Source organism: Zalophus californianus, chromosome 7, assembly GCF_009762305.2.
Source record: "Zalophus californianus isolate mZalCal1 chromosome 7, mZalCal1.pri.v2, whole genome shotgun sequence".
NCBI lineage: Eukaryota > Metazoa > Chordata > Mammalia > Carnivora > Otariidae > Zalophus > Zalophus californianus.
In genome coordinates this window covers 132977384-132990363 of record NC_045601.1, presented here as the reverse complement: position 1 = coordinate 132990363, position 12980 = coordinate 132977384, and the positions used below count along the sequence as shown (strand labels likewise).

Genomic DNA, 12980 nt, shown 5'->3' with positions numbered 1-12980 from the left:
CGGTTTTGTTTCTGCTCTGGGAGGTGATGCCAAGAATCCATGTTCTTTTTTTTTTTTTTTAACATTAGAAAATTCCAAGAAAAAATATATACAACATGTCATTCAGAATCCTACTACCCCAAGATGACCACTGTTCACATTTTGATATATATTCTTTCAGGTTTTTCCCTACAAATACATATTTAGAAATGTGCTTTCCAAGAAAGGAAAGGCCAGAACATGCTGTACAAACCAGCTTTTCTCATCTGACCATTGGTCATGAGCACTGACGCTCTGGGATGTGCTCAATAAATACTGGCTGAATGAATATGCACCTGTGAGAAAGTGCTTCTGTTTTTAAAGACAAATTAGAGAAATTCTGAAATAGCCTTTGTCCAATTAACTCCACTTCCAGGAAAATATGCCCTAAGGAAAGGATCTGAAGAGCATGCTAAGAAGTTATGCCTAAGGATATTCACCATAGGATTATTTAAAATATCAAAATGTGAAAAGGCCTAAATGTCTAAAAATAGAGGATTGGTTAAATATCTCCTTTTATAGCCAAGCAATAGGACATCATGCAGCCAATTAAAAGATGATGTGGATTTGTGGATGTACTGGCATGGAATATACGTGAATAAAGTTGTTTCAAAACAGAACACTCTGCAGCCAATTAAGCCGATTGTGCTCTCCGTCCATGGGGGCCCAGTGTGCCATGGCTGCAAACAGTAGCCTCCTTGGTAGTGTATGCAGCCTGTTGATTGTATGGGTTGCCCTAAGGGACCTTGGAGACAGCCCTTTCCAGTGGATATTGAGGTCTGACCTCATGCTATCTCCAATCTAGGCTGCAGACAGGTATGCGGGGTGCCTTTGGAAAGCCCCAGGGCACAGTAGCCAGGGTCCACAATGGCCAAGTCATCATGTCCATCCGTACCAAGCTGCAGAACAAGGAACATGTGATTGAGGCCCTACGCAGGGCCAAGTTCAAGTTCCCCGGCTGCCAGAAGATCCACATCTCCAAGAAGTGGGGCTTTACTAAGTTTAATGCGGATGAATTTGAAGACATGGTGGCTGAAAAGCGGCTTATCCCAGATATCTGTGGGGTCAAATACATCCCTAATCGTGGCCCCTTGGACAAATGGAGGGCTCTGCACTCGTGAGAATCTCGGCACTGCCCCCTCCCTATTCATGCCCACCAATAAAACCTACTTCCTGTCAAAAAAAAAACCAAACAAATGAAAAAACAAAACAAAACAGAACACACAGTCTGAACCCATTTTTGAACTTTAAACAATATGTATACATCTGCATAAGAAAAGGTCTAGACCAGGGGCAGGCAAATGTTTTTCTATAAAGGTCTGGATAATAACTTTTTTAGGCTTTGTAAGCCAGTCTCTACCACAAATAGTCAACTCTGCCATTAGAGTGTGAAAGCAGCCATAGACAACACAGAAGAATGGACATGGATGTGTTCCAATAAAACTTTATTTACAAAAGCAAGTGGCAGCCCAGATCTTGCCCACAGGCCGCAGTTTCTCATTTCTGATCTAGAAAAAAAAAATACACTAAAATGCTTACAGTGGCTATTTCTGGATGGTAGAGATATTGGTGATTTCTAATTTCCTCTTTATAATTTTGTACTTTTTTGTGTTTTCTCAAATTTAATAATGAGCATGTAGTACTTTCAAAATCAGAACCAATAAAATGTTTTTTTTTTTTTTTTTGGTGGGAAGAGGCTTTGTGAAGCCCAAGACACAGTCTTACATAGTTTCATATTTAAGATCAATTCATATTCATTGTTTCTTCATTTTTCTGTAGGGTACCACGAGTAGGGTACAACACACAAATTCAGAGGGGGAAGGAAGGAAAGGGAACAGAGAAGAAAGGAAGGGAGGAGGGAGGAGGGGGGGAGGGAGGGAAGGAAAAAACACCAAACTCCACCCCAGTCCTGGTGTTACAGAAAATCTCAAAGATCAGGGAACGGAATGACCTACCACTAAACATAAGTCACAGAGGGTCAGCTCTCTGTCAACCTCCTCCAGAATGGCAGGATCCAGGTTTTCTCCAAACCACACCACGTGAGGTCGCAGCAGGCCCCTGCACCCTGCCTCTTCGCACCTGTAAGAACATCATCCTTCACCCAACCCCAACACCTGTCCCACCAGGTCTGCCCAGGTGGATCACAGGCAGACTAGGGGCTACCCCAAATCCAGTCCGTCCAGTTGCTCAGCTCTGAGCCTTCTTATCCTCTATTCCTCCCCTTCCAGACCACGTGAGCTTATCCTGAATAGAAAGTACTTGTGTTAATGGCCCTTGTGTTGACAAATGTGTTTCGGCCAACCGTCACATTCCCTTTCTAAACCGTGTTTATTCATAAAAAGACAGACAACAGGCCCAAAATGGAGTCCCTTGTGCTAAGCCCCACATCAGCAAACCAAGACTTAATACCTCACCTGGCTCCAGCTTCAGCCTCTCCAGGGAATGCGAACTTTAAACCAGTCCATGTGGAACCACCTGGTCAGCACTAGTGGGGTACTCCGCTGAAATGCCCCTTGGGTCCCCTACAGGACAGTGACCTTGCCTGAAACAACTCCCTCTTTGCTAGAAAAATCTTCCTTGCCCTGCCTCCTTTGGCCTATAAAAGTCTTCCATTGTGTGTGGCTCCTTGGAGCTCCTTTCTGTTTGCTAGATGGGATGCTGCCTGATCGGAGAAGCTCGGACAAAGCCAACTGGATCTCCAACACTGACGCAGCTGGATTTGGGGTTTTAACAGCAACTTTCTCTTTCCCAGCTACTTCACCACACACATCGGTGTGGCTGCCTGGAAGCAACCAGGCTCAGCCCCGCTTCTAACACCCCAACCACCTGCTGGTCTCATCAATGACCCCCTTTCCAGTTTCCTCGGATTCACCTTTTTCTTCCCCTGACCACAGCCAAGTTCTCCAGGGTCAATTACCAAAACCCTCCATCTTTCACTCCGTACTACCTCCTAGGTCATCTTACATATACCTTCTAAAATAATCCCCCAAACATCATTTTCATCATAATAATCTACTCAAGAACTGCTCAGGATTCCCTATTGTTTTATATCAAACTTTAGAATTCGGTAATGAAAACCCTTACTAAGAATCATAAAAAGGGTTCTGTGGTTAAATAAACCGGTGAAATATTAACATATTATAACCACTTTTTAAGGAGGAACAGTGTATTTCAGCATATTAAATGCTCTGAGAAGTCCTGCAGGAAAGCAAACATGCTCCGACTTTGTTTAATCTGTGGTTTCCATATTTATTTGAGCATGTAACATCATTTTTTTCAAGTAATGCCCATCAATGTTGCATGGATCTAACGCTCTATGAAATATTTTAGGAAACACTGTGGTAACAACTGGTTTTGAAAAACCGAGATAAAAAAATCTCTCTAGGGTTTATCGTAATCTATGAAAATCCTGTTTGGTCCTGTAATTTCACCTTTGCAAGACCCTTCACTGTCTCCTTTCCCCTGGATTGATAACACTGATGACGATGAGGAGGACAGAGATAATAGATGTCGGCCTCTACGCTCCACACACACCTGATACACATCTGTAGCCTAACAGCTCCAGAAACCTTCCAGACCTCAAATTCTCCCACCAGAACACAAAGCAAAAAGAGACCGGAAAGGAACAGTTCTCCTTACCCTGGTTTGGTTCACCTTCGCCTTTCCACCCTCGGCCTCATAGGTCAGGGCATATTTAAAAGGCACCTCACAGAGCACCTGGGTGGCTCAGTCATTCAACGTCTGCCTTCAGCTCAGGTCATGATCCCAGGGTCCTGGGATCGAGCCCTGCATCGGGCTCCCTGCTCAGCAGGAAGTCTGCTTCTCTCTCTGCCTCTGCTCCTCCCACTGCTTGTGCTCCCCCACTCTCTCCCTCTCAAATAAATAAATAAATAAACCTTTAAAAAAAAAATAAGAGGCACCTTACAAAATGAACTTAGATTTTGATTCCCTTTTTTCACAATCTGGAAAATCAAACACGGATCAACGTTATTTTACCCACCGGGGAAGTTTCTCCACTGGGATTCTGGCATCTTGAGCTTCAGGGTCTGGAGCACTGAAGTAAACAGTATTAGAAAAGAAACAATGTCATTGGTATAATCGAAGAACAAAGAGATAACATAACCCAGTAAGTCTGCATATTTGCCTGGCAGCACATGGTTCAAAACCCATAATTAATACATGCTGACTTAGAAGGACACAAGAAAGACAGACACCGAACAATTAACTACCAGTGATTTTACCTCAAAAGAGGGAATGTGTATGTGGGGAGGGGGTGGAGCAGCCGGTATGCTAAGGGGGGAGTTTCATGATACGCACTGTTTACATCATCATGATTTGACTCTTCTGCAATGATACTGTATTAATATATTACTTATATAATTTACACTGATTTAAAATGGCCAGGTAAAATTTTTCTCAATATTCTGAGTCTACTCTTATTTTTTAACCTAATTATAATAATAGTACATGTTCCTCATAGAATTGTTAGAGAATTCTAGAAAGTGAAAAAGAAGAAATCAAAATTTCCCATAATCCCACCTTGATAATCACTATTAATATTTTGTTTTATTCTCTAGTGGTCTTTTACCTATATACAGATATACCAACATGAAGGGTGTGTGTGTGTGTGTGTGTGTGTGTGTGTGTGTGTGTGTGTGTGTGTGTTGGGATCATGTTAGATAACAGATCCTGTGGTTTTCACTTAGCATTGTAAATTTTTAGCAAGATATTTCTTTTATCAGATGGGTGTACTGTATCTAGTCTTACTTCTCACAAATATCCATGGGAATCCCAGGCTAAAGTTCAATTTCCTTACATTTATGTTCAACTGAAAAGAGAAAACAACACACACTCGTTCTGGAGGGCAGTATAATTACCCTTTCCCTGATAAAGCTGGACAAATTGGACTCTTGTAATTCTCAGCCACAATGCCACAAGAGGTACAGCGAGTTTTAAATAAGCTACCTGAAAAACATGAATTCAACAAGACCAGAATTTAGTATAATCAAGAGCAATTGTCTCCATGTCTGAAGGGGTACCAAATAATTGAGGTTTTATAGGTTCATGTTAGCAAATGGGCCTGCCCTAGGTATCAAGGGAAATACAAAGGCGTGCAGAGGTCCTGAGCAAGCAGAGGGCATCTACCTTCTGGACTCTGTGGAGTCCAGAGATCTGGAAAGGAGAGAGATAAAATCACTTACTACATGACTAAGGAGCTCTCGAATGACCTCGATGTGCAGGTGGATTTGAAGTGCTCAGTAGGGCAGATGAAGCCAAAGTAAACCGAAGGGCACGGTTTACTACGTATATGATTGATAAAGGTTCCATATCTTGGATGTATTTGCAAAATCTTAATTTTGACCTAACAAATTTTGAATCTTTTATACAAAAGCTGCTCAATAAATACATAATCAACTAGTACATGAAGCAAATAATTATTAAAATTAGTGACCATTTCTTGAGCTAAGCCGGTAACGGTGACTGTAATCCATCAGATGTTCGCCTTGTGCCCAGCACTGCACTGAGCCCGGCCACACCAGAGTGGATGTGTAGCCCTCCATTCCATCCAGCACTCCTTCCTTGGGGAGCCGTCTCTCTTCTACCCCATCCGAGTGGAAGGAGCTGTCAATCGCATCCCAAAATACAAGCTCAGGCCCACGCTCCAGACTGGTCCAATCACGGTACCTAATCCGTTACTCTCGGTGGCCTGATGGGACAAAGGCCAGCCCTGGGCATTTCAGCCGGCAAACCACAGAAGGGCCATTTGAGGAGGACAATGAGTTCTGGCTGTTGTCTAGAACCCTTCCACGGACACGTTTCGGTGAGAGCCAGAAAGACCTGGTATCGGACACTGCAGGAAGAGTGTCAACAGCTTGGAAGGGAACCCGGAGACTAGAGAGGAGCAGCCTTTTAGGAAATGCTGTGTCACTGATCCCCAAGATGGCACAGAGCATGGAAGATCTGATCTGATCTCAGCTCAGGTCCTGACCTCAGAGTTGTGAGTTTGAGCCCCGCCTTGGCCGTGATGCATCTTAAAACTGATGGCATCTTTAGTTTGATGAAAGGCGGGGCTTTCTTTTGTTTTTACCTAAATTAGAAGAGAGTTCTACTCATCTGCAACCCCCAAAGTTCCAACTAAGATGCACATATTATCTTATTTAATCCTTAAAACAACCATAAGATAGGTGTTAACATCGCCATTTTATACATTTATGCATGGCAAGTGACACCACCTACATTCTGAAACTGCAGAGAAATGGGCCACATGGACAGACCCTGTGAAAGAAGGTGCCAACAAGGCACTCAGTCCGTCCTACTGCTAGGACGCAAACACAAGACAGGACCCAAGCGAACAGTGCTCGACTGCCGTGATCCCAGGCAAAAATGGGCAACGTCACTGCACACCCACAAAACCCAGCAACATTCCCCACGCGGCCACTGCTTCTGGAAATTCCAGAAGGAATTTCTGGAAACTAGAAATGCATTCCTTGGGATGGAAGTTTGGTAGGCTCTTAAATACAAATGCCCTTGGGAAGAAATCTTGCATACCCATGTATGCCCTTGTATGAATGAATTTATTAGATTTTTGGTGAGCTCCAAGCTGGGGGGGTTGTGGGCAGAGGATAGGAGAGTACATGAGGGAAAAGAAGGATGTCCTCAAGGGCAGAGAAGGGAAGCCAGCAGGATACAACACAAACTCCTCGGGTGTCACAAACTTGGTGGGCTGGCAGCAATGAAGGTCACTGATCTGGCAGCTTCCCTAAAGGCTCGCCAGCTAAGCAGGAGCACAGCCTCGGGGGAGAGAGCCGTCTGGGGACAAAGGGGAAGTAAATGGCTACCCCCAAGAATGCCAGTCTTAGTGGTCCCCCAGCCTCCCATTTCCCCTCAGCCCAGCTGGGCACTTGCACCCCTGCTGTGTAATGCTCACACCAGACGCCTGGGGCATCTTGTCAAAATGCAGATTCTGATTCAGTGCCTCTGGGGATGGGGGGGTAATGGCAGGACTTGTGTTTTGAAGTCTGGTTCCCCTCCCCGCGCGTGAGGGCCCCTCACCATGGATTTCCAGAAGGTTCTTGGTGCCAGCCCTGCGGTGCAGCTCATCAATGTTTTGGGTGATGACCATGACCCGTCGGCCCTGCCCGCGCAGCCGGGCCTCACATTCAGCGATGGCCAGGTGCCCGGGGTTCGGCTCCTTGCTCAGCATGACCTCCCGCCGGTAGTGGTAGAACTCCCACACCAGGGAAGGGTTTCGCGCAAAGGCCTGTGGGGTGGCCAGGTCCTGGTGGGGCGGGGGGGGGGGGGGGAGAGGTGGGAGTCAGAGAGGGAAGGCCAGGATGCACTAATGCTCTGGGCCACAGAAGCAGGCGGTTTCTGGAGGGAGCAAGCTGGAACACACCTGCCGGCGGCCCGCGCGGTGTGGCAGAGTCAGGACAGGGGCCCCCAAATATATAGGAAGTCGATTTCATTTATCCAGGAAAAAAAAGGAAAATGCAAAATGCCCACTTAAGATATAATGGCCATAGCCGAGAAACTCAGTTTTTTTATAACTATAATTATAACTACACGCATACATGCAACTATGCAAATAAAAAACAGGATATATATTAACAGAATATATAAAAAAATATTTTTAAAGGATGATTCCTCTTCTAGGATGGGAAAAATCTCATCCACGGCGAAAGAGAGGAGAGTCATTGTTGTCTGGGGCTGCAAGCCTATGGGAAAGGCCACAAGGGAACCTCTGGCAACGACTGAAATAGTCTCTATCTTGGGGCACCTGGGTGGCTCAGTCAGTTGGGCGTCTACCGTCAGCTCAGGTCATGATCCCAGGGTCCTGGGATCGAGTCCCGCGTAGGGCTCTCTGCTCAGCAGGGAGTCTGCTTTTCCCTCTCCCCCTGCTTGTGCTGTCTCTCGTTATCTCTCTCTTTCTCTCAAATAAATAAATAAAATCTTTAAAAAAAAAAAAGAAATAATCCATATCTCGATTGTGGTGGTGGTGGTGTTACGCATTTTGTTTGACTATAAAGGTCACCCTCCTACCTGGTGGTAGAGTCAGCCTTCATTTGGGGAGTGAATGGGGAGCAAACGTCTATGGTGTGGATTATCCACATCCACCGTACATCCTTCCTGCCCTCCACACACTGCGAGTGGCCTGAAGCAGTTTACAGGTGCCATGGGAACGTGTCTACATGTATCCTTGGAACAGAGCTGGTGTCAGACACATTCTATGGACTTCTTTGCTTCCCCACAAACTCTGAGCTGCTTTGACACCACTGACCATCTCTCTCCTCTAGAAGAGCCCCCTGAACCCCTCTGAGCCCCCACTCCCTGCTCCTCTAATTCAGGGACTGTTCTTCTCTCTTGTGGGACCCTAATGGCCCTCAGTGCTCCTTCCTCCCCTCCTTCACCTTTAAGGCAATGATCCCCCCCAACTACCTCCACAGGCTCAGCTGGAGGGCAGCAGAGAGGTGACAAAACATCCCACACATTTGGATCACCACATCAAAAACTAATGATGTATTGTATGGTGACTAACATAACATAATAAAATTAAAAAAAAATAAAATAAGTAAAAAAAAAAAATTAAAAAAAACATCCCACACATTTGCCAGCCATTTAATAGGGCAGGAAAGGTATGTTCATTAACCCTTCACTTAACAAGACACTACCTACTAAAATTGGAATTCAGGGCGCCTGGGTGGCTTAGTTGGTTAAGCATCTGCCTTCCGCTCAGGTCATGACCCCAGGGTCCCGGGATCGAGTCCTGCATAGGGCTCCCTGCTCAGCGAGGAGTCTGCTTCTCCCTCTGACTCTCCCCCCTCTCATGCTCTCTATCATTCTCTCTCTCTCAATAAATAAATAATCTTTAAAAAATAAATAAATAAAATTGGAATTCATGTACTGAAGTAACTATTTATGATGGCCTTCATTCAACCAACAAAAGTCTATCAAGACTTACATGTGCCAGAGTTCTGGGAGCTGAGGACAGAGCAATGGATAAAACAGACAAAACCTAGGCACCTGGGTGGCTCAGTTGGTTAGGTCTCTGCCTTCGGCTCAGATCATGATCCCAGGGTCCTGGGATCGAGTCCCGCGTCGGGCTCCCTGCTCAGTGGGAGCTCCCTCTCCCCTCTTTCATGCTCTCTCTCTCTCAAATAAATAAATAAAAAATCTTAAAAAAAAATGAAAACAGACAAAAACCTCCTACACTCCAAAACTAGGGGTTTCCTGGGCCAGGGGGAGGCAAGGAAGCTGAATGCATAAGGACTAAAGGTATATTCTGGGCCCAGGATGGCGGGTGGTGGCTACACTTGTTAAAATTCATTGAATGGCACACTTTAAATTGGTGAGTTTTATTGTATGTACAGTTAATCCGTGAACAATGTGGGGCTTAAGGGCACTGACCTCTGTGTGGTCGAAAATCTTCCGTGTAACTTTTGATCCCCCAATTTTGATCCCCCGGAACTAATAGCCTGCTGTTGACGGAAAGCCTTACCAATAACAGAAACAGTCAATTAACACATATTTTGTATGTTATATGTGTATATACTGTTCCTCAATAAAGTACACTAGAAAAAAATGTTATTAAAATCATAAGAGAAAATACACCTACTGTGCTGTCCCATATGTATCCATACCAAAATTACATTGTCCCTTTACAACATGAATCATCAGTCAGTGCCTACATCAATATTCTTATATATGATACAAAACACCGTAGATGATATACATATTACTAACAGTAGACATCAAATAAATAAAAGGTAAAAAAATTCATATTTATTTATGTGTGAAAATTCATATGCTGCTAATGAAGAAGCACCAATATGACTGCTTTATGGTACCTAGTGCAATGGATAAAGTCACTTCAAGGTAGCTGGTCTACCCACTAATGAATGGGTATAGTATCTTTATGGCATTCAGCATTACAGTCATGTTCATCACGCAGTATTAGAAATATTGCTACAGTTCGGCTCAGGTCATGATCCGGGATCCTGGGATCAAACTCTCCCTGCTCAGCAGGGAGCCTGCTTCTCCCTCTCCCTCTGCCCCTCCTCCGGCTTGCGCGCTCGCTCTCTCTCTCTCAAATAAATAAATAAAATCTTTTAAAAAAAGATATGAAAAGTTCACAGGAACTTTAAAAATGTGTAATACTTAATTTCAATATCTGTAGAAAAGTGATGAACTATGCTAAACACAATTTCTCCGACTCCACTTTAATTACTAGAAGAAATCTAAATTGTTACGTGAATAAATACAATCTCTACAGATCTAGAAAGTAAGGAAAGCAGCTGTTTTGCTTACGTCTGAGACCTTAATCATACACACTTTGTGTTGTTGCCCAAATAACCAAGATGAGAGTCGTGGTTAATTTCGGAACTTTGTCCCCTCCGTCGGGCATCAGACTCTGCCAAGGCTTCATTCAGGAGAACTCCTTAGTATTCTGGAAACACTGCTCACCTGAGCTTGCCATTTTCTCCAGTATCCCCCTGCTCCTCTGAAAGTCGGGACTCCGCTCTCAGCACTAACACCAGCCCCTGAAATGATGACCATGTGCTTTGCTTTTGCAAAAAACTTCCGAAAATCAGCCATATCTAAAGAGATAATAAAATCTTTATAAATCCAGTGTACCGTGTGGGCATTTTTATCCTGTATCAGTTGTTCATATTTTGACTTGACCTTGCGTGAAATGATACTTTAGGATCCCCAAATAAAAATCATTCCTGTACCAGGGGCACCTGGGTGGTTCAGTGGAGCGACCGACTCTTGGTTTTGGCTCAGGTCGTGATCTCAGGGTCGAGAGATTGAGCCCCACATCAGGCTCCGCACTGAGCGTGGAGTCTGCTTGAGATTCTCTCTCTCCCTCTGCCCTTCTCGCTCATGCTCTCTCTCTCAAATACATCTTTTAAGAAAATAATAAAATAAAATAAATACATCCTTAAAAAAAATCATTCCTGTGCCATGAAGACGCCGTCCACGCGGCCTGCTGTACGAGTGTAAAGCATCTTAAAGAAAGAAGCAGGGTACACAACATTGGCTTTGAATCTTGGCTCTGCCTCCCATCCATCCATCCACCTGTGAAAAGTGATAGGAAGGACCAGCCCTCTGCTCTCCTGGCTGTTTGATGTGCACAGTAGGGCCTTCCCGACAGCAGGCTGTTACAAAGATTTTTAAAAGCTAATGGATGGGAAAGCATCCTCCTTCATAACAGTAAAAACAAGCTAGTGAAGGGGGGGTTGACCTCACGCCCACTGGACTCAAGGCCTTCCCTTACTTCCAAATTCTGTTCCCTTTGGGGATCTTGTTAATTTCAGCTTCCCTAGACATCATTACAAGGTGAGGGTGAGGCCCCCTCCCCGGTGAACAGATGCTCTGCTCCAAACCTGGACACATAGGCTTCTCCTTTACAATTCAAGTAAGAGTTGGACCTTTCAACAAGACGTCACCAGGGACTTGGGATAACAGAAGGGAGTTGAACACAGAGAATACCGTGACAGCAGGTAACCACGGTCACAGACTATAGCTTGCTCTCTGGGACGGAGTGCCTTGTTCTGCACATCCAGGTATTCCCCCACTTGATCTCTGTCCATCAGGGGCAGCAACCACCATTTGAGGAGGACTCCCTGTGCCCCAGGCTCTCTGCACCAAGCACTGTGCATGGACTACAAGGTAGAATCTGCCCCCGCAACAAATGTCCTCATCCCAGGTTTAGAATGAGGAACTAGACTCGGAAATGTCATTGTTGCTCCTGGGCAACAGAGATTCGGTTAGGACAGGGCATGTGTCTGAGCGACACCCCTCTGTCCCAGGCACCGTGGCTCTGCAGGCCCTCATTTGCAGGGTACGTAAGTGCTGCGGCCCCAGCAGGCCAGGCCTAAGCAGTACAGAGCTGAGAAACTCCCTCTTCTGCCCTCCCCGCCCCCCACCGCCCCGGGGAGAAGCAAATGCCGGACCTGCATAGGCAATGGCAAACAAGGTTAATCCCTGGAATGAACGAGCATCCCCTGAGAGACGGAACCCAGGACAGGCAGGTTGGAAAAAAGGAGAGCTAGTGCGGTGGGGGCAGAGAGACAACTTAGATAGGAACGAGAATGTGACTTCATTTTGTGCCCTGAGCTGGTAAGACAGATCCCATTAGTTTCTCATGCATCAACGCCTCCCTTCCGAGGTTTCATCCTCATAAGCCCAGAGTCACCCCCACGACTGGCCCATGACTGAGAATCTTAATAAAGGCCCCATCTCCTCTCCCCTCCCCCTCCTCTCTGGCTGCTGGGAAGAAGGCACAGGGAGTAAAAGCAGACTCTCAGAAACAAAGAAGCACAGGCTCCAACTCCCTCTCCAGCCACATTCTTGAAGCTCCCTGGGATCACTTTTCCGGCAGCCTAAGTCCCAAAGCACTGAAGATGGTGCAGGCACACTGTCCCCTTGTGGCATAACCAGCCCAATCATTTGCCAACCCTGCCAAAGCTCAGCCCATGCTTACATCCCCTTTGGAGTTAGACCAGTGTGACAAATGAGGCACACCAAAGCTGTCCCACTAGGAAGAATTTGAAAAAAGAAACCCAGTCTGGGTGGACTGGAGTGTGCAGTCTAATCTAATCTCCTGAAAGAACAAGATGCTTAATAAAAAAATGTAAGAGTACTTTACTAAGGACTATTTGTGTGACTCCTGGGTTCAAACCCTACAAATGTCCTCAAGGACTTCAAAGTTCACCCATAAAGCTTTCCCTAGCCCTAAATATTTGTTTGTTTGTTTGTTTTTTACCTGAAATGTAAACTCTGTCATTCTACTGATGAGTAGGTCCTAAGTCAAAATGACTTCTATTAAAGTCCCACTTTAAGCAACTTCTAGACACAAAACGGTCAACTGAGGTTTGGCTCTTGGAAAACAGGATATAAATATAATAATGTTAATGTGGTAGAAAATCTTAAAAAGAAGAAGAGGAAGAAAAGAAAAAAAG

At 45.1% G+C, this 12980-nt stretch overlaps 2 protein-coding genes and 1 non-coding gene across 19 annotated transcripts in view; 2 read left to right on the top strand and 1 right to left on the bottom strand.

Moving 5' to 3' along the window:
* Nucleotides 1-12980, bottom strand: part of SIRT5 (sirtuin 5) — a 35938-nt gene that overhangs the window by 13895 nt on the left and 9063 nt on the right. For 12 of the 17 annotated variants that reach the window (XM_027603511.1, XM_027603507.1, XM_027603503.1 and 9 more), the window contains 4 exons: nucleotides 10480-10613; nucleotides 7072-7297; nucleotides 4896-4983; nucleotides 4019-4072 (listed from right to left, as the gene is read on the bottom strand). In XM_027603511.1, coding sequence (XP_027459312.1) covers nucleotides 4019-4072; nucleotides 4896-4983; nucleotides 7072-7297; nucleotides 10480-10613 — 502 coding nt within the window. Of the gene's footprint in view, nucleotides 1-1444; nucleotides 1527-1973; nucleotides 2098-4018; nucleotides 4073-4895; nucleotides 4984-7071; nucleotides 7298-10479; nucleotides 10614-12980 lie in introns of those variants that run through there. The other 5 variants (XR_003521670.1, XR_003521671.1, XM_027603514.1 and 2 more) reach the window with 3 other exon arrangements.
* Nucleotides 606-1155, top strand: LOC113927582 (60S ribosomal protein L10-like). The gene has a single exon (XM_027603517.2). It carries the CDS (start codon nucleotides 837-839, stop codon nucleotides 1137-1139), a length of 303 nt encoding a protein of 100 aa, XP_027459318.2. The 5' UTR covers nucleotides 606-836; the 3' UTR covers nucleotides 1140-1155.
* LOC113928164 lies at nucleotides 643-776 on the top strand. The gene has a single exon (XR_003521841.1). It is a non-coding gene; the product is annotated as a small nucleolar RNA SNORA70 (small nucleolar RNA).

What these genes read in the sequence shown, in the direction of transcription:
- LOC113927582 (XM_027603517.2), top strand. Translation starts at nt 837, where the DNA reads ATGCGGGGTGCCTTTGGAAAGCCCCAGGGCACAGTAGCCAGGGTCCAC.